The 18,706-nt window shown below is 43.0% G+C and overlaps 1 protein-coding gene across 3 annotated transcripts in view; it reads left to right on the top strand.

Moving 5' to 3' along the window:
- Positions 1-18,706, top strand: part of LOC123996600 (DENN domain-containing protein 1B-like) — a 230,509-nt gene that overhangs the window by 143,761 nt on the left and 68,042 nt on the right. For all 3 annotated transcript variants that reach the window (XM_046300091.1, XM_046300092.1, XM_046300093.1), the window contains 2 exons: positions 5,497-5,597; positions 9,467-9,512. In XM_046300091.1, coding sequence (XP_046156047.1) covers positions 5,497-5,597; positions 9,467-9,512 — 147 coding nt within the window. The remainder of the gene's footprint in view (positions 1-5,496; positions 5,598-9,466; positions 9,513-18,706) is intronic.

Below are 18,706 nucleotides of genomic sequence, written 5' to 3'. Positions count from 1 at the left end.
GCAGAAGGTAGAGGAGGAGAGGGAAGGATAGGAGAGAGCAGAAGGTAGAGGAGGAGAGGAGAGGGAAGGATGGGAGAGAGCAGAAGGTAGAGGAGGAGAGGGAGGGATAGGAGAGAGCAGAAGGTAGAGGAGGAGAGAGCAGGAGGTAGAGGAGGAGAGGAGAGGGAGGGATAGGAGAGAGCAGAAGGTAGAGGAGGAGAGGAGATGCATGGGGTTGGAGGGAGGGAAGATGAGGAGTGGAGAACAGGCAGAGCAGGAGAGTTGAGAATTGAGGTCAGCAGGTGTTGTTGATGTTGCCTATTCCTCCCCCAGACCAGTTCAAACCAGTTAAATAATGGTGTGGATATAGTCAATTCTATAGTGGAGTTTGAACAGGACAGGACAAATACAGTGTTTAGTTTGTAAAGGATAGTGGGTTCGATTCCCGGGACCACCCATACGTAAACATTTTTAGGCATGCATGATAAAAGCGTCTGCTTAATGCATATATTTAAGCAATAAGGCCAGAGGGGGTGTGGTATATGGCCAATATACCACGGCGATGGGCTGTTCTTATCCACGACACAACGTGGAGTGCCTGGATACAGCCCTTAGCCGTGGTATATTGGCCTTATACCACAAACCCCCAAGGTGCCTTATTGCTATTATAAACTGGTTACCAATGTAATTAGAGCAGTAAAAATACATGTTTTGTCATACCAATATCTGTCAGCCTATCAGAATTCAGGGTTCGAACCACCCAGTTTCTAATATAATATGTTGCAGGGTCTCCTCTTGGGGAGCATAACTCTGAGAGCGTGGGCCTGGTCTGCTTGTTCAGGCAGATGTTCAGCAGGCAGAGTAACAAAGCTCATCTGAATAAGACAACAGAGCCCTGTGAAAGTGATGTGACGTGCTCTTTGATGGTTAAACAACGGTGTGTTTGATAATTAGCTGTCTGCTTTCACCCACATTCCCGAAATATCACTGATTTAACTGCATTCATCTGAGCTGCTTGTTCTCACACGCAGGTTGTGTATGTTGTTAGTTCCCTATACAACCATAACTGTCTTGAGGCAGGTCTGGCAAGCATTTATTTTATATATTTTTATTAAACTGAATTAACAGTGTGTATTTATTGGGCCATAAGTATTGTTGAATTACTAAAAGTTATGTAGGATTAGAATACTAGTTGGTACACAGGGTCCACAGCTTGCTGTTTCCTGTTAAGGGGAGACAGCAGCGTTAATTTGTCCAGTTTCTAGTGTTCTGTCTTTAATGTGGTCAGTTTATGTGAGTGCTGGCTGGTCTCAGGAGAGATGTCAGGGCTCCATGGGCTCTGGTGCCTTCAGAAGCAGGCTGTATAAAATCTGACCCATCTCACACACACTCACACACACACACACACACACACACACACACACACACACACACACACACACACACACACACACACACACACACACACACACACACACACACACACACACACACACACACACACACACACACACACACACACACACACACACACACACACACACACACACACACACACACACACAGCCAGCCAGAGAAGCGGCTGAGGTACCTCATTACTGGGAAGACCCTAGGTCCCAAAGGGCCGGAGCCAGCAGCTAAAGCAGGCCTAATCCACTATTTGTTCTTGGGGACTGTATCTGTGATTCTCCATTGAATGGAATATTAAGCACCAGGAATATTAAGCACCTGGTCTTGTGTGGAGCGTATAAAGACATTTAGTTCCACACATCTATTATTTATTATACCTTCTCTCTCTGCTGCAGCCCCTTGAGAAAGAAAGAAAAAAATGATTACACATTTCTCCTCTCTCACTTTTTTTGTTTTTTTATTCTATATTTTATTTCATGGTCTTTCAAACCTGTAGCTGGCTGTAGATGGGTACGGGTTGTTTGGGGCTGTAGATGGGTACGGGTTGTTTGGGGCTGTAGATGGGTACGGGTTGTTTGGGGTTGTAGATGGGTACGGGTTGTTTGGGGTTGTAGATGGGTACGGGTTGTTTGGGGTTGTAGATGGGTACGGGTTGTTTGGGGTTGTAGATGGGTACGGGTTGTTTGGGGTTGTAGATGGGTACGGGTTGTTTGGGGTTGTAGATGGGTACGGGTTGTTTGGGGTTTAGATTTGGGGTTGGGTACGGGTTGTTTGGGGTTGTAGATGGGTACGGGTTGTTTGGGGTTGTAGATGGGTACAGGTTGTTTGGGGTTGTAGATGGGTACGGGTTGTTTGGTGGAATTAGATGGGTACGGGTTGTTTGGGTTTGTAGATGGGTACGGGTTGTTTAGGGTTGTAGATGGGTACGGGTTGTTTGGGTTTGTAGATGGGTACGGGTTGTTTGGGGTTGTAGATGGGTACGGGTTGTTTGGGGTTGTAGATGGGTACGGGTTGTTTGGGGTTGTAGATGGGTACGGGTTGTTTGGGGTTGTAGATGGGTACGGGTTGTTTGGGGTTATATTTGGCTGTAGGTACGGGTTGTTTGGGGTTATATATGGCTGTAGGTACGGGTTGTTTGGGGTTATATATGGCTGTAGATACGGGTTGTTTGGGGTTATATATGGCTGTAGATACGGGTTGTTTGGGGTTATATATGGCTGTAGATACGGGTTGTTTGGGGTTATATATGGCTGTAGATACGGGTTGTTTGGGGTTATATTTGGCTATAGATACGGGTTGTTTGGGGTTATATATGGCTGTAGATACGGGTTGTTTGGGGTTATATATGGCTGTAGATACGGGTTGTTTGGGGTTATATATGGCTGTAGATACGGGTTGTTTGGGGTTATATTTGACTATAGATACGGGTTGTTTTGGGTTATATTTGGCTGTAGATACGGGTTGTTTAGGGTTATATTTGGCTGTAGATACGGGTTGTTTAGGGTTATATATGGCTGTAGATAAGGGTTGTTTGGGGTTATATATGGCTGTACATACGGGTTGTTTAGGGTTATATATGGCTGTAGATACGGGTTGTTTAGGGTTATATAAGGCTGGAGATACAGGTTGTTTGGAGTTAGATTTGAGAGGAAATATGTGTGCTATTCCTTTTCTACAACCGTATCTTCTTCCTGCCGAGTAGGTCGGTAGGGAGGAGGAGCACATCATATCTAATTCTAGTTTTTAAAATGTTTTTCTTGGTTTCAGTAGAACCCCCACCCTCTCGTCTCCCCCGTCCTTAGAAGTGAGAGATAGTACCTCTTGTCTTTTAACCTGGGAGTGAAGCAGGCCAATTGGGAGCTAAGTGAAGCTTACCTTGAAACCTCAGTGTGGCTGAGATAATTGGAGTTGGTTAGCTAGTTTTTCTGTCCCATTACCTCCTGGTACTAACGGGTGAGCCCTCCTCTGTCTCCCTGAGGAGGGAATGACGAGAGGCCCTCCTCCGCTGATCCAATGACCTCTCTTCATCATTATTTAATAGGTTTATACTGTCACCGTTTACTAGAAGGGGGAGAAGGGCAACACAGCTCTGATATACTCTCCTTTCTTCAACTGATACACCCTCTCATTAATATTCATACCATTGATTTATTTCCTCCTTAGAAAGAAAAATGTTTGCTGGGGAATTAAATCTGACAAGACTGTAGCATTGTTGTATTTTATTTGAAGGAGGCAGAGAGCGAATATGCATATGCAGATATTTGGAGCAAGACACCAATTAAAAGTTGATTAAAGCCTTAACGATGGTCTGACTCTAGGAAAATAAATGATAGCGGCCTCTCTCTCTTAATGACAAATGAAAAGGTTGAACCTCCCTGCCCCAAAACACACACACACACACACACACACACACACACACACACACACACACACACACACACACACACACACACACACACACACACACACACACACACACACACACACACACACACACACACACACACACACACACACACACACACACACACACACACACACACACACACACACACACACACACACACACACACACAGCTCATCTGTTAAAGCTACGCAGGCGTTCAGGCTCTTTCTTTAAAGGGGGTGCTCTTTGCATCAGTTAAGTCTCCAAGCTTGGCCGCTTTCGCTTGCTCTCCAGCCAGTTGACATTGGCTGGCTAGTTGGCAAGAGGTCTCCTGGTAGCGTGTGCGTGTGCGGTTCACACTTTGCTGTGAAGTCTCCAAGCGGAGCGGCTTCTCCCAGGTCCCAGGGGTATTGACCCAGCCCGTAGCGCTAGTGTTAACGGTCTCTCTTGGCTAACTCATGTTTCATTCTTTGGCAATTTGCCCTAATGAAGTCCCCACGGAGCCCTCAGACCACTGTTGTCTTTCCATATTTAATCATGTTATTTTAATCTGCAGGATGAGCTAGCGAGCCTGCCCGTGTGTGTGCACGTGAGTGTGTGCACGTGAGTGTGTGCACGTGGTTGTGTGCGCGTGTGTATGTGTCTAGGTCATTACAATTACTAGGTGGTCAAGTGATAGAAAAGGAGGAAGCCCTCTACCTCTCTGTCATTTAACATTATATGCTAAAACTAAAATCAACTTGTCTTCTGTCTAGTTCTCTTCATGTTGACTAACAGGGTTCAGTGTTGACTGACAGGGTTCAGTGTTGACTGACAGGGTTCAGTGTTGACTGACAGGGTTCAGTGTTGACTGACAGGGTTCAGTGTTGACTGACGGGGTTCAGTGTTGACTGACGGGGTTCAGTGTTGACTGACGGGGTTCAGTGTTGACTGACAGGGTTCAGTGTTGACTGACAGGGTTCAGTGTTGACTGACGGGGTTCAGTGTTGACTACCGGGGTTCAGTGTTGACTGACAGGGTTTAGTGTTGACTGACAGGGTTTAGTGTTGACTGACGGGGTTCAGTGTTGACTAACGGGGTTCAGTGTTGACCACCGGGGTTCAGTGTTGACTGACAGGGTTTAGTGTTGACTGACAGGGTTCAGTGTTGACTGACGGGGTTCAGTGTTGACTGACGGGGTTCAGTGTTGACTAACGGGGTTCAGTGTTGACTACCGGGGTTCAGTGTTGACTGACAGGGTTTAGTGTTGACTGACAGGGTTTAGTGTTGACTGACAGGGTTCAGTGTTGACTAACATGGTTCAGTGTTGACTTACGGGGTTCAGTGTTGACTAACAGGGTTCATGTTGACTGTCAGGGTTCAGTGTTGACTAACGGGGTTCAGTGTTGACTAACATGGTTCAGTGTTGACTTACGGGGTTCAGTGTTGACTAACATGGTTCTCTGGGAGGTATACGTTGGCAGCAGTAAAACAACGGATCATACAGTCTCTTCCCCCCACAGCATTTACAATACTCTGTGCTTTGGTTTTAAATATTTAGGTGTTTCCTTATTCAAATTTGAAGCTTATTAAAGGTACATTTAGCAAGATGACATTATACACAAAAGAGCCATTTGCTCTCTTGCTGAATCTACCTTTAAAATGAAAACCAGTGGTAGTTCTGTCCTCGAGGGTCTCTTATAATATATTGTGTTGTGTTTGTCCCTCTCGTCTCTCCGTAGTTAACAGCGTGTGTCCACGGTTCAGCTGCCATGTTGTACCCCATGTACTGGCAACACATCTACATCCCTGTACTGCCTCCACATCTTCTGGACTACTGCTGGTAAGACTCAGCTAATGGACACACATTTACCTCCCTCTTCTCATTCCTCTCACATTATTATCCAGTGAGGTTTTGCTCCGTAATGAACAGTGTGAATGGTCTTTCTATTTGATTCTGTTGGCAGCAATCTGTCCATGTCTTCACTTATCCAACACTCATCTAACTAGTCTGACTAGTTGACTGAATCCAACACTCATCTAACTAGTCTGACTAGTTGACTGAATCCAACACTCATCTAACTAGTCTGACTAGTTGACTGAATCCAACACTCATCTAACTAGTCTGACTAGTTGACTGAATCCAACACTCATCTAACTAGTCTGACTAGTTGACTGAATCCAACACTCATCTAACTAGTCTGACTAGTTGACTGAATCCAACACTCATCTAACTAGTCTGACTAGTTGACTGAATCCAACACTCATCTAACTAGTCTGACTGGACGTTGACTAAATCCTACACTAATCTAACTAGTCTGACTGGACGTTGACTGAATCCTACACTAATCTAACTAGTCTGACTGGACGTTGACTGAATCCAACACTAATCTAACTAGTCTGACTAGTTGACTGAATCCTACACTCATCTAACTAGTCTGACTGGACGTTGACTGAATCCTACACTCATCTAACTAGTCTGACTAGTTGACTAAATCCAACACTAATCTAACTCGTCTGACTGGACGTTGACTGACTCCAACACTAATCTAACTAGTCTGACTGGACGTTGACTGACTCCAACACTAATCTAACTAGTCTGACTAGTTGACTGAATCCAACACTAATCTAACTAGTCTGACTAGTTGACTGACTCCAACACTAATCTAACTAGTCTGACTGGACGTTGACTGACTCTAACACTAATCTAACTAGTCTGACTGGACGTTGACTGACTCCAACACTAATCTAACTCGTCTGACTGGATGTTGACTGAATCCTACACTAATCTAACTAGTCTGACTGGACGTTGACTGACTCCAACACTAATCTAACTAGTCTGACTAGTTGACTGAATCCAACACTAATCTAACTAGTCTGACAAGTTGACTAAATCCAACACTAATCTAACTAGTCTGACTGGACGTTGACTAAATCCAACACTAATCTAACTAGTCTGACTGGACGTTGACTGAATCCTACACTAATCTAACGAGTCTGACTGGACGTTGACTGAATACTACACTAATCTAACTAGTCTGACTGGACGTTGACTGAATCCAACACTAATCTAACTAGTCTGACTAGTTGACTAAATCCAACACTAATCTAACGAGTCTGACTGGACGTTGACTGAATACTACACTAATCTAACTAGTCTGACTAGTTGACTGAATCCAACACTAATCTAACTAGTCTGACAAGTTGACTGAATCCAACACTAATCTAACTAGTCTGACTAGTTGACTGAATCCAACACTAATCTAACTAGTCTGACTAGTTGACTAAATCCAACACTAATCTAACTAGTCTGACTGGACGTTGACTAAATCCTACACTAATCTAACTAGTCTGACTAGTTGACTGAATCCAACACTAATCTAACTCGTCTGACTGGACGTTGACTGACTCCAACACTAATCTAACTAGTCTGACTGGACGTTGACTGACTCCAACACTAATCTAACTAGTCTGACTGGACGTTGACTGAATCCAACACTAATCTAACTAGTCTGACTGGTTGACTGAATCCAACACTAATCTAACTAGTCTGACTAGTTGACTAAATCCAACACTAATCTAACTAGTCTGACTGGACGTTGACTAAATCCTACACTAATCTAACTAGTCTGACTGGACGTTGACTGACTCCAACACTAATCTAACTAGTCTGACTGGACGTTGACTGACTCCAACACTAATCTAACTAGTCTGACTAGTTGACTGAATCCAACACTAATCTAACTAGTCTGACTAGTTGACTAAATCCAACACTAATCTAACTAGTCTGACTGGACGTTGACTGAATCCTACACTAATCTAACTAGTCTGACTAGTTGACTGACTCCAACACTAATCTAACTAGTCTGACTAGTTGACTGAATCCAACACTAATCTAACTAGTCTGACTGGACGTTGACTGACTCCAACACTAATCTAACTAGTCTGACTAGTTGACTGAATCCAACACTAATCTAACTAGTCTGACTGGACGTTGACTGAAGACAAATATTTACACACAACTTGTCCTAAATTAGGTCGATCGATCCAGGACATAACCTATGGATTTCTGAGAGTCAGTGCCATAATTTGACACAGCCACTGACATAACATACTGTATTTATATTCATTATCATAGTAGAATATAGTATATAGTAGAATATTTTATTCATATACATTTACTGTAATGTTTGTGCATCGTGTAAAAGCTGTTGTTCACTGTCAGCTAAATGTGATTCCCAGCCCACTATTAGACTAGTTAGCGTTGGCTCGTGAAACTACCTTTAACTTCCTTTATACTGGATACAGAGACATAAAACTGGTAACCAGGAGTTGATCTGACTCTGGGGAAGTAGAAAAAAAGCCACATTGCTAAGATACCGACGTATCCCTTCAATACTGATCATGTTTTGATATAATAATAATGGGTGTACCCTCCGTCAAAAACACTGTCTCAAACAGAGGTAACCATGTCTTATACCATGACTCCAGCATCGTGTGTCTGTGTGTCTGTGTGTCTGTGTGTCTGTGTGTCTGTGTGTCTGTAAGGGATAGCGGTTACAGTATTGTGACAGACCTATAGCAGACCAGCTGTTACAGAGAAAGAACAGAACGTATTAAATCAGCTAACCTGATTGAGGCAGCGGCCACAGAACACAATCGGACCCACACACACTGCCAGCCCTGCCCTGCCAAGCCTCGAGAATAGTGACGTTCCCCAGTCAGAGTAATCGGGTTTTCCTGGTTGAGAGCTGGCGGTGGTCGTTTCGGGGAAGTGTGTGAGGCGTTAATGATGTTAGACGGTGCAGGCATGTCCTCCTGGTCCTCTCTGGTCCTCTCTGGTCCTCCTGGTCCTCCTGGTCCTCTCTGGTCCTCTCTGGTCCTCTCTGGTCCTCCTGGTCCTCTCTGGTCCTCTCTGGTCCTCTCTGGTCCTCTCTGGTCCTCCTGGTCCTCTCTGGTCCTCTCTGGTCCTCCTGGTCCTCTCTGGTCCTCTCTGGTCCTCTCTGGTCCTCTCTGGTCCTCTCTGGTCCTCCTGGTCCTCTCTGGTCCTCTCTGGTCCTCTCTGGTCCTCTCTGGTCCTCTCTGGTCCTCCTGGTCCTCTCTGGTCCTCTCTGGTCCTCCTGGTCCTCTCTGGTCCTCTCTGGTCCTCTCTGGTCCTCTCTGGTCCTCCTGGTCCTCCTGGTCCTCTCTGGTCCTCTCTGGTCCTCCTGGTCCTCTCTGGTCCTCTCTGGTCCTCTCTGGTCCTCTCTGGTCCTCCTGGTCCTCTCTGGTCCTCCTGGTCCTCTCTGGTCCTCTCGGTCCTCTCGGTCCTCTCTGGTCCTCTCTGGTCCTCCTGGTCCTCCTGGTCCTCTCTGGTCCTCTCTGGTCCTCTCTGGCGCTAGCTGATTGGGTTACAAGGACAGCTCTGAGGCTTGATTTATCAATAACAGTATATACTGTATGTCTCGTTACAGTTGTAATGGTCTCGGTTGGAAAAGGATAAGTAAATAGCGTTATTTGTAGGCAATTATCTGAAGTAGAGGATTGTTTTGCTGAAGACACAGTAACATCACTGTAATAACTAAAAATATGTTTCTTTTACTTGTTGCCTATGTTTATCTGATCTTTATTTGACCATATTTGTTCCAATTACAATAAGTATTTTAAGTAGTCATTATCTTTAATAATTCTAGTCCTGACTCAAATCCTTCTTTCAAATGATTCCGTCCATAGTGCCCCCATGCCATACCTGGTAGGAGTTCATCTCAGCCTGCTCGAGGTAAGTCACACTCACATCATATTACATCTCCATCATAGTCTGATTCTGAATCTGCCCCACTATATTTGATTTCAATTCATTAAGTGGTTTTTCCTTTTCTATATTTTTATATCTAGTATTTAAACATATTTGTCACTGTGGAGGGGATATGGACAGTTGTACTGTGGAGTGGATTGCAGCTGTGTAAATTAATGAAGCTGTTAAATTCTCCACACTATTTGGAATTTTAATGATGCAATATTTATTTTGACGCATCCAACACTGGGAACAAATATGAAAGAATGTTGACAATGTTGTTCCTTTCTCTCTCTCTCTCTCTCTCTCTCTCTCTCTCTCTCTCTCTCTCTCTCTCTCTCTCTCTCTCTCTCTCTCTCTCTCTCTCTCTCTCTCTCTCTCTCTCTCTCTCTCTCTCTCTCTCTCTCTCTCTCTCTCTCTCTCTACCCCCCTCTCTCTCCCTCTCTCTCTCTCTCTCTCTCTCTCTCTCTCTCTCTCTCTCTCTCTCTCTCTCTCTCTCTCTCTCTCTCTCTCTCTCTCTCTCTCTCTACCCCTCTATCTCTCTCTCTCTACCCCTCTATCTCTCTCTCTCTACCCCTCTCTCTCTCTCTACCCCTCTCTCTCTCTCTCTCTCTCTCTCTCTACCCCTCTCTCTCTCTCTCTCTCTCTGTTTTGTGCCTGCTTACCAGAAATACAGAAATAGACAGAGACAAAGACGGAGACAGAGACAGGAGCAACAAAGAAAGGGAAAGACAGGGAAAGACAGGGGAAGACAGGGGAAGACAGGGAAAGACAGGGAAAGAGTTTCCTCAAGACAAAGAGCTTTTGTGATTCATTATTGAGATCTGGTCTGTTGGGCGGGAGTTGATCTATCACTGTGTTTTATAATTATTTTATGAACTTTTATTTATTGAGGGGAGACCAATTGAGGTCAGTGTCTTATTTACAATGGTGCCCTGAGGACAAACACAACATCAATACAGTGTTGTGTCTTTGGCTATGCCGGATTAAGTGATATGACATGCTATTCTATAAAATAATTTCTCTGTAATTAATATTACCTGATTGAGCTAATCATGTAAATGTAATTAACTAGAGAGTCGGGGAACCACAAAATAATATTTATAGAGCTGTTATCTTCCGAATAAACTCTTAAAGACCTAGTAATATTTTACATCTATAGCAGTCAATATTAATCGTCATCTTAAATCAGTCTCATCTGAAAGTTGTAAATTCTTGGTTATCTGTATGAACTCTGGCAAACAAGTTGAATCAGCAATTCAAAATTTGGTTGAATTATTTATTGACTAAATACCTAACTAATCACACAGAATTACACATACACATAATTAAATCATAACTTGATTACAAATTACGCCATAAAGGAAAACGTCCCTGGCGGGCTGAACAGATATGACAGCTGGTTACACAAAAGAAAAGGGCTGGGTTTGAGTGAAAGAGCGGGAAGACTGAGGAACAAAGGGCGAAGCTGTGCTATCGTAAATACAGTATCTTATGCATTCTAAATTACCGCAATAAATATTTACTCTAAGCTGCGCTTCAGTAGGTTGGTGGTAGATGGAAATCCGTGTTGCCGAGTCCTTTGTCCTTTGAAGAATGTCTCTGGTGGTCAATTGGATACGTTGTATTAACATCGTTGTGTGGTAGATGGGATACTCTGTCTGTTCCTTCCTAACCTGCGTTTACAGCTGCTGTTGCTAACTCAACGGCTAGGAGGTATCACTTCTGTAATGAATAAGAGTTCAAAGTTCATACCATTCACAACCGAAGCTCACGCTGATGTTGGCTTCGTTCTGTAGTTATTATCTGAACCATTCTGACATCGGACCGTCGTCCTCACATCCTCGGAACAGGAGGTTATATTGTCGTCAAAGCTTATATAGGAAGGGAGAGGAGGGCGTGTTTGAAAGGTTTTATAGCCCATGTCCCTTCACAGGGGCAGGCCACTGATTGAGCAGAGCCCAACCTTATGAAAACACAAATCTCACATTTTAGAAGCTAACATCACATTTCATCCCATCATGAATAATTTCATATTCAAACATTTAAATTTAACAACAATTCCATGTGAATCGGATAACTCTGATGTGTAGACTTTCCACTGTAGAGTTTGTCATCTTATCATTGATGAGAATGTCTCAGATGACAACCGAACTGACATGATATTCATTAAGTACCACCGCATATGTTCAACTGGTCGGAATACCAGAGTATAGTTAATTTCCCCCCACCTTCTGATGTTCCCAGAATTTCTATGTTAACCAAGGGTTTTGTTTGCAAATGTAACATCAGTAGGGTAGAGAGAGGAAAAAGGGGGGAAGAGGTATTTATGACTGTCATAAACCTACCCCCAGGCCAACGTCATGACAACAGCAACAGCAAGATTAAAAACTATCAGACTGTTGTAAATACATTACATCAGGTTATTACAACAAGTTATAATAATCAGCTGAAATAATTTCACACTTCAGGTGTAGTTTGTTTTGTAAGGAATTCCATTCAAACTAAAGGCGTATTTAACAAACTTTGTGGGGACAAGCGGGACCTCGAGGTAACCAACCCTGCGAACGGGGTTTGGTATCTTATGTTTTTCTATTTCAACAGGGAAGTGAGGTATTTTGGAAGCTTGTGGAGAAGAGCTTTGTAAACAAAGGAGTAATGAAGTGTTGTACTGGACTTTAGTGATGTCCAGCCGACCTTCTGATACAGGAAGCAGTGAGGAGTATTAAAACAGTCACCTGTAATAAAGCCACGGGCGTTATGGTAAACGGCATCCAAGGTTTTAAGAGTAGTGGCTGCTGCATTTTGGCAAGTGGTGTCACCATAGTCACGAACTGGCAGGAAAGTTGACTCTACAATCTGCTTCCTGCTGTTCTTTGAGAGGCAATATTTTTCACAAAAAAAAAATAAACCTTTAAAAAGCACACATTGTGTTCTGTCTGTCATAGTTCTTCACGCAAGACTCCTGTTCCAGGCCTATTTCAGACAGATTTTGAATGAGTAGGGAATAGTAAACAGTGTCAAATGCCTGGAAAAGGTCTATACTTAAGGCAGCACAATGTTTTTCATGATCTAGGCATTTTAACACCATCATCTGTCATCTTAAACAAGCATTGTGGCTGAAACAGTGCTATCTCCAGGTCTGAAACCAGACTGGTGCATATTTAGAATAGAGTGAGAAGTTTAAAAATATCTTAACTGGGAGTTTACCAGGGATTCTAGTACCTGACCTAGGCAAGACAACTTGGATCTTAACTGGGAGTTTACCAGGGATTCTAATACCTGACCTAGGCAAGATAACTTGGATCTTAACTGGGAGTTTACCAGGGATTCTAATACCTGACCTAGGCAAGATAACTTGGATCTTAACTGGGAGTTTACCAGGGATTCTAATACCTGACCTAGGCAAGATAACTTGGATCTTAACTGGAAGTTTACCAGGGATTTTAATACCTGACCTAGGCAAGATAACTTGGAGATTGGGCTAAGTCAGAAGTATCTCCGCCTTTATGTAGGGGGGAGGACATATGCCGCTTTACAAATCTTAAAGATTAACTCCAGGTTAAAACTCCAGGTTAAAAGGTGCAGCAATGCGTGGGGCAGTGAGCTGTAGTAAGAAGAGGTCACATGAATCAGCCCCTGTGGATTTCTTTACATCGACCGTTAGCAAGGCACTTAATACATCATAGACATCAAATTGTTCAAATAAAAATGTAGTATGTGAGTCTGTTAGAGCAGCATTCCGTACAGTCTGTTCTGAGGTGACTAAAAGACTCCCTCTAGTGGAATGAGATATATTTCCATAGACTATCCTTTCAAACAGGTGGCCAGAGGAAGTAAAATGGTTACTAAAAGCACTACAAATTTCCCGAATTGTCTCGTATGGGACCAGAGGCTTTCAAAACCTGCTGGGGCAACGAGGGGGTGGAGTTTTGTTTCAAAGATTTGACCACTTTCCAGAAGTTGGCTGGATTTTACCACCCCTCTCTGATACACAATTAAAATAAATATGTTTCACTTTTCTAACCAGAGATAGACATTTATTTCCCAAATTCCTGAAGGACAGCATCATTCAGTCTATCCTTAGCCCAAGCTACATTTATTCATTGTAATTTCTCAGACAATTCATGTGTGAATCAAGGATTAGATTTGTCTTTTATCCTTAAATCCAATTTATGGTTGATCTGAAGATGTGGTCGAAGGCACCGCACCGTATGGGATGGTAAGACGCAATTACGGTGCCTCCGGAACAACATTTTGTTGTGTTACAGCCTGTGTTTGAAATGGGTTACATTTTTTACGTTTTGTCACTGATCTACACACAATAACCCATAATGCCGAAGTGGAGTTCTGTTTTTAGAAATGTTTAGAGATTAGTTAAAAATGAAAAGCTGAAATGTCTTCGGTCATTAAGCAAGCATTCAACCCTTATTTTTGAATTATTATTTTTTACCTTTTCTCCCCAATTTCGTGATTTCCAATTGGTAGTAACAGTCTTGTCTAGAGGTCGACCGATTATGATTTTTCAACGCTGATACCGATACTGATTATTGGAAGACCAAAAAAAGCTGATACCGATTAATCAGACTTAAAAATAAAAAATAGATATATAATTGATTTATTTATTTGTAATAATGATAATTACAACAATACTGAATCAACACTTATTTTAACTTAATATAATACATCAATAAAATCCATTTAGCCTCAAATAAATAATGAAACATGTTCAATTTGGTTTAAATAATGCAAAAACAAAGTGTTGGAGAAGAAATTAAATTGTAATATGTGCCATGTAAGAAAGATAACGTTTAAGTTCCTTGCTCGGAACATGAGAACATATGAAAGCTGGTGGTTCCTTTTAACATGAGTCTTCAATATTCCCAGGTAAGAAGTTTTAGGCTGTAGTTCATATAGGAATTATAGGACTATTTCTCTTGGAGAAATAAGAATTATATGACTATTTATTTTATTCCATATACCTTTGACTATTGGATTTTCTTATCTGCACTTTAGTATTGCCAGTGTAACAGTATAGCTTCCATCCCTCTCCTCGCCCCTACCTGGGCTCGAACCAGGTACACATCGACAGCCACCCTCGAAGCATAATTACCCATCGCTCCACAAAAGCCGCGGCCCTTGCAGAGCAAGGGGAACAACTACTTCAAGGTCTTAGAGCTAGTGACGTCACCGATTGAAACGCTATTAGCGCGCACCCCACTAGCTAGCTAGACATTACACATCGGTTACACCAGCCTAATCTCGGGAGTTGAAAGGCTTGAAGTCATAAACAGCTCAATGCTTGAAGCACAGCGAAGAGCTGCTGGCAAACACATGAAAGTGCTGTTGAATGAATGTTTACGAGCCTGCTGGTGCCTACCATCACTCAGTCAGACTGCTCTATCAAATCATAGACTTAATTATAACATAATAACACACAGAAATACGAGCCTTAGGTCATTAATATGGTCAAATCCGGAAAACTATCATTTCGAAAAACAAACAAAACGTTTATTATTTTAGTGAAATACGGAACCGTGGTTACGTATTTTATCTAACGGGTGGCATCCTTAAGTCTAAATATTGCTGTTACATTGTACATCCTTCAATGTCATGTCATAATTATGTACAATTCTGGCAAATTTAATTACGGTCTTTGTTAGGAAGAAATGGTCTTCACACAGTTCGCAACGAGCCAGGCGGCCCAAACTGCTGACTCTGTTTTCTCTGAAATTCATGTTATAATATTAACTAAATATGCAGGTTTAAATAAATATATACTTGTGTATTGATTTTAAGAAAGGCATTGATGTTTATGGTTAGGTTCACGTTGGAGCAACGACAGTGTTTTTTTCGCGAATGCGCTTGTTAAATCATCACCCGTTTGGCGAAGTAGGCTGTGTTTCAATGATAAATTAACAGGCACCGCATCGATTATATGCAACGCAGGACATGCTAGATTAACTAGTAATCTCATCAACCATGTGTAGTTAACTAGTGATTATGTTAAGATTGATTGTTTTTTGTAAGATAAGTTTAATGCTAGCTAGCATCTTACCTTGGCTTCTTGCTGCACTCGCGTAACAGGTAGTCAGCCTGCCGCACAGGCTCCCCGTGGAGTGCAATGTAAGGCAGGTGGTTAGAGCGTTGGACTAGTAACCGGAAGGTAGCAAGATCGAATCCCCGAGCTGACAAGGTAAAAATCTGTCGTTCGGCCCCTGAACAAGGCAGTTAACCCACCATTCCTAGGCCGTCATTGAAAACATGTGTTCTTAACTGACTTGCCTAGTTAAATAAAGGTTCAAAATCGGCAACAATCTGTGTCCAAAAATACCGATTACCGATTGTTATAAGATCTTGAAATCGGCCATTCCGATTAATCAGTCGACCTCTAGTCTTGTCCCATCGCTGCAACTCCCATACGGACTCGGGAGAGGCGAAGGTCGAGAGCCAAGCGTCCTCTGAAACACGACCCTGCCAAGCTGCACTGCTTCTTGACGCACTGCTCGCTTACGCTGGAAGCCAGCCGCACCAATGTGTTGGAGGAAACACCATACACCTGGTGACCGTGTCAGCGTGCACTGAGCCCGGCCCGCCACAGGAGTCGCTAGAGCGCGATGGGACAAGGACATCCCTGTCCGGCCAAACCCTCCCCTAACCCGGACGACGCTGGGCCAATTGTGCGCTGTCCCATGGGTCTCCCGGTCCCGGCCGGCTGCAACACAGCCTGGGATTGAACCCGGGTCTGTATTTTTATTTTTTTTTTTTAGGATAAAAATAAATGGAATAGAACTAAGCACAGGCAAAATCCTAGAGGAAAACTTGGTTCAGTCTGCTTGTCAACAGACACTGGGAGAAAAATTCACCTTTCAGCAGCATTGCTAGCTAAAACACAAGGTCAAATATACACAGGAGTTGCTTACCAAGATGTCATTGATCGTTGTTCCTTAGTGGCCTGGGTACAGTTTTGACTTATATTGGCTCGAAAAGCTATGGCAAGACTTGAAAATGTCTGTCTCGCAATGGTATCCAGGTGTGCAAAGCTCTTAGATACTTACTCAGAAACCCTCACAGCTGTAATCACTGACAAGGGTGATTCTAACATGTATTGGAGTTGAAAACGTATTTAATCAAAATATATTATGGGTTTTATTTTCCATTAATTTAATAAAAGGTTCGAATTTTTCATTCACTTTGTTCTTTACAATGTTCTGTAGATCGTTGACAAAAAAATCTCAATTAAATCGATTTTAATCCCACTTTGTTACAGTTCAAGGCTGCAGGATTTCAGATCAGAGTGTGCGTGCGTGCGTGCGTGCGTGCGTGCGTGCGTGGTACATGACGGTAGCAGTATTTATCACACACTGTGCCAGTGACAGACCCTCTCTCCTGCACCGCATAATTAGACCAGATCGTGCGTGCGTGCGTGCGTGCGTGCGTGCGTGCGTGCGTGCGTGTGTGGTACATGACGGTAGCAGTATTTATCACACACTGTGCCAGTGACAGACCCTCTCTCCTGCACCGCATAATTAGACCAGATCGTGCGTGCGTGCGTGCGTGCGTGCGTGCGTGCGTGTGTGGTACATGACGGTAGCAGTATTTATCACACACTGTGCCAGTGACAGACCCTCTCTCCTGCACCGCATAATTAGACCAGATCGTGCGTGCGTGCGTGCGTGCGTGCGTGCGTGCGTGCGTGTGTGTGGTACATGACGGTAGCAGTATTTATCACACACTGTGCCAGTGACAGACCCTCTCTCCTGCACCGCATAATTAGACCAGATCAGCATGCAAGCCTCCTCAGCCACCACTGTGACATATTGTATATGACTGTGTGTGTATGTGCCTGTATGCTTGCTCATCTACTTGTGTGTGTGCGTAACTATGTGATTGTGTATATGAGAGCCTCCATATCCCAGACTGTCACAGACCGAAGTGACAATGTAGAGATCCCCCCCCCACACACACACACACTCACACACACACCCGATCCCCACCTGCCTACTGAGCACAGCAGTCATTGTAACTATCAGCACAGCAGTCATAATAGTATGGTTTTAACTATCAGCACAGCAGACTAATGCAGAGTGTATTTCTATTTGTTTTTCCTCATTTTGGTGTATATTTATGTGTGTATGGAGTTGTGATGACTGTGGTTTTTAAATGTTACTTGTCAGTCAGTCTATATCTGGTTGTAAGACAAACACGTGGGTTACTGCTAATGAAACAGGTCTGCGTGACTTTTATTAAATCAAATCAAAGTTTATTTGTCACGTGCGCCGAATACAACAGGTGTAGTAGACCTTACAGTGAAATGCCTAATACAACAGGTGTAGTAGACCTTACAGTGAAATGCCGAATACAACAGGTGTAGTACACCTTACAGTGAAATGCCGAATACAACAGGTATAGTAGACCTTACAGTGAAATGCTGAATACAACAGGTGTAGTAAAACTTACAGTGAAATGCTGAATACAACAGGTGTAGTAAACCTTACAGTGAAATGCTGAATACAACAGGTAGACCTTACAGTGAAATGCTGAATACAACAGGTGTAGTAGACCTTACAGTGAAATGCTGAATACAACAGGTGTAGTAGACCTTACAGTGAAATGCTGAATACAACAGGTGTAGTAGACCTTACAGTGAAATGCTGAATACAACAGGTGGAGGTAGACCTTACAGTGAAATGCTTACTTAAAGGCTCTAACCAATAGTGCAGAAAAAGGTATTAGGTGACCAATAGTAAAGAAATAAAACTACAGTAAAAATACAGGCTATTATATTGTTCTGTATTGAGTTCTGGGTCCATTAAAAACCCTGACGTGAATAATCAAATCAAAATCAAATCAAATGTATTTATATAGCCCTTCGTACATCAGCTGATATCTCAAAGTGCTGTACAGAAACCCAGCCTAAAACCCCAAACAGCAAGTAATGCAGGTGTAGAAGCGCGGTGGCTAGGAAAAACTCCCTAGAAAGGCCAAAACCTAGGAAGAAACCTAGAGAGGAACCAGGCTATGTGGGGTGGCCAGTCCTCTTCTGGCTGTGCCGGGTGGAGATTATAACAGAACATGGCCAAGATGTTCAAATGTTCATAAATGACCAGCATGGTCGAATAATAATAAGGCAAAACAGTTGAAACTGGAGTGTGTGTGTACGTGTGTGTTAGGTCTGA

The sequence above is a fragment of the Oncorhynchus gorbuscha genome, linkage group LG15 (genome assembly GCF_021184085.1).
Source record: "Oncorhynchus gorbuscha isolate QuinsamMale2020 ecotype Even-year linkage group LG15, OgorEven_v1.0, whole genome shotgun sequence".
Lineage (NCBI taxonomy): Eukaryota > Metazoa > Chordata > Actinopteri > Salmoniformes > Salmonidae > Oncorhynchus > Oncorhynchus gorbuscha.
This window is presented reverse-complemented; position numbering and strand designations above follow the sequence as displayed.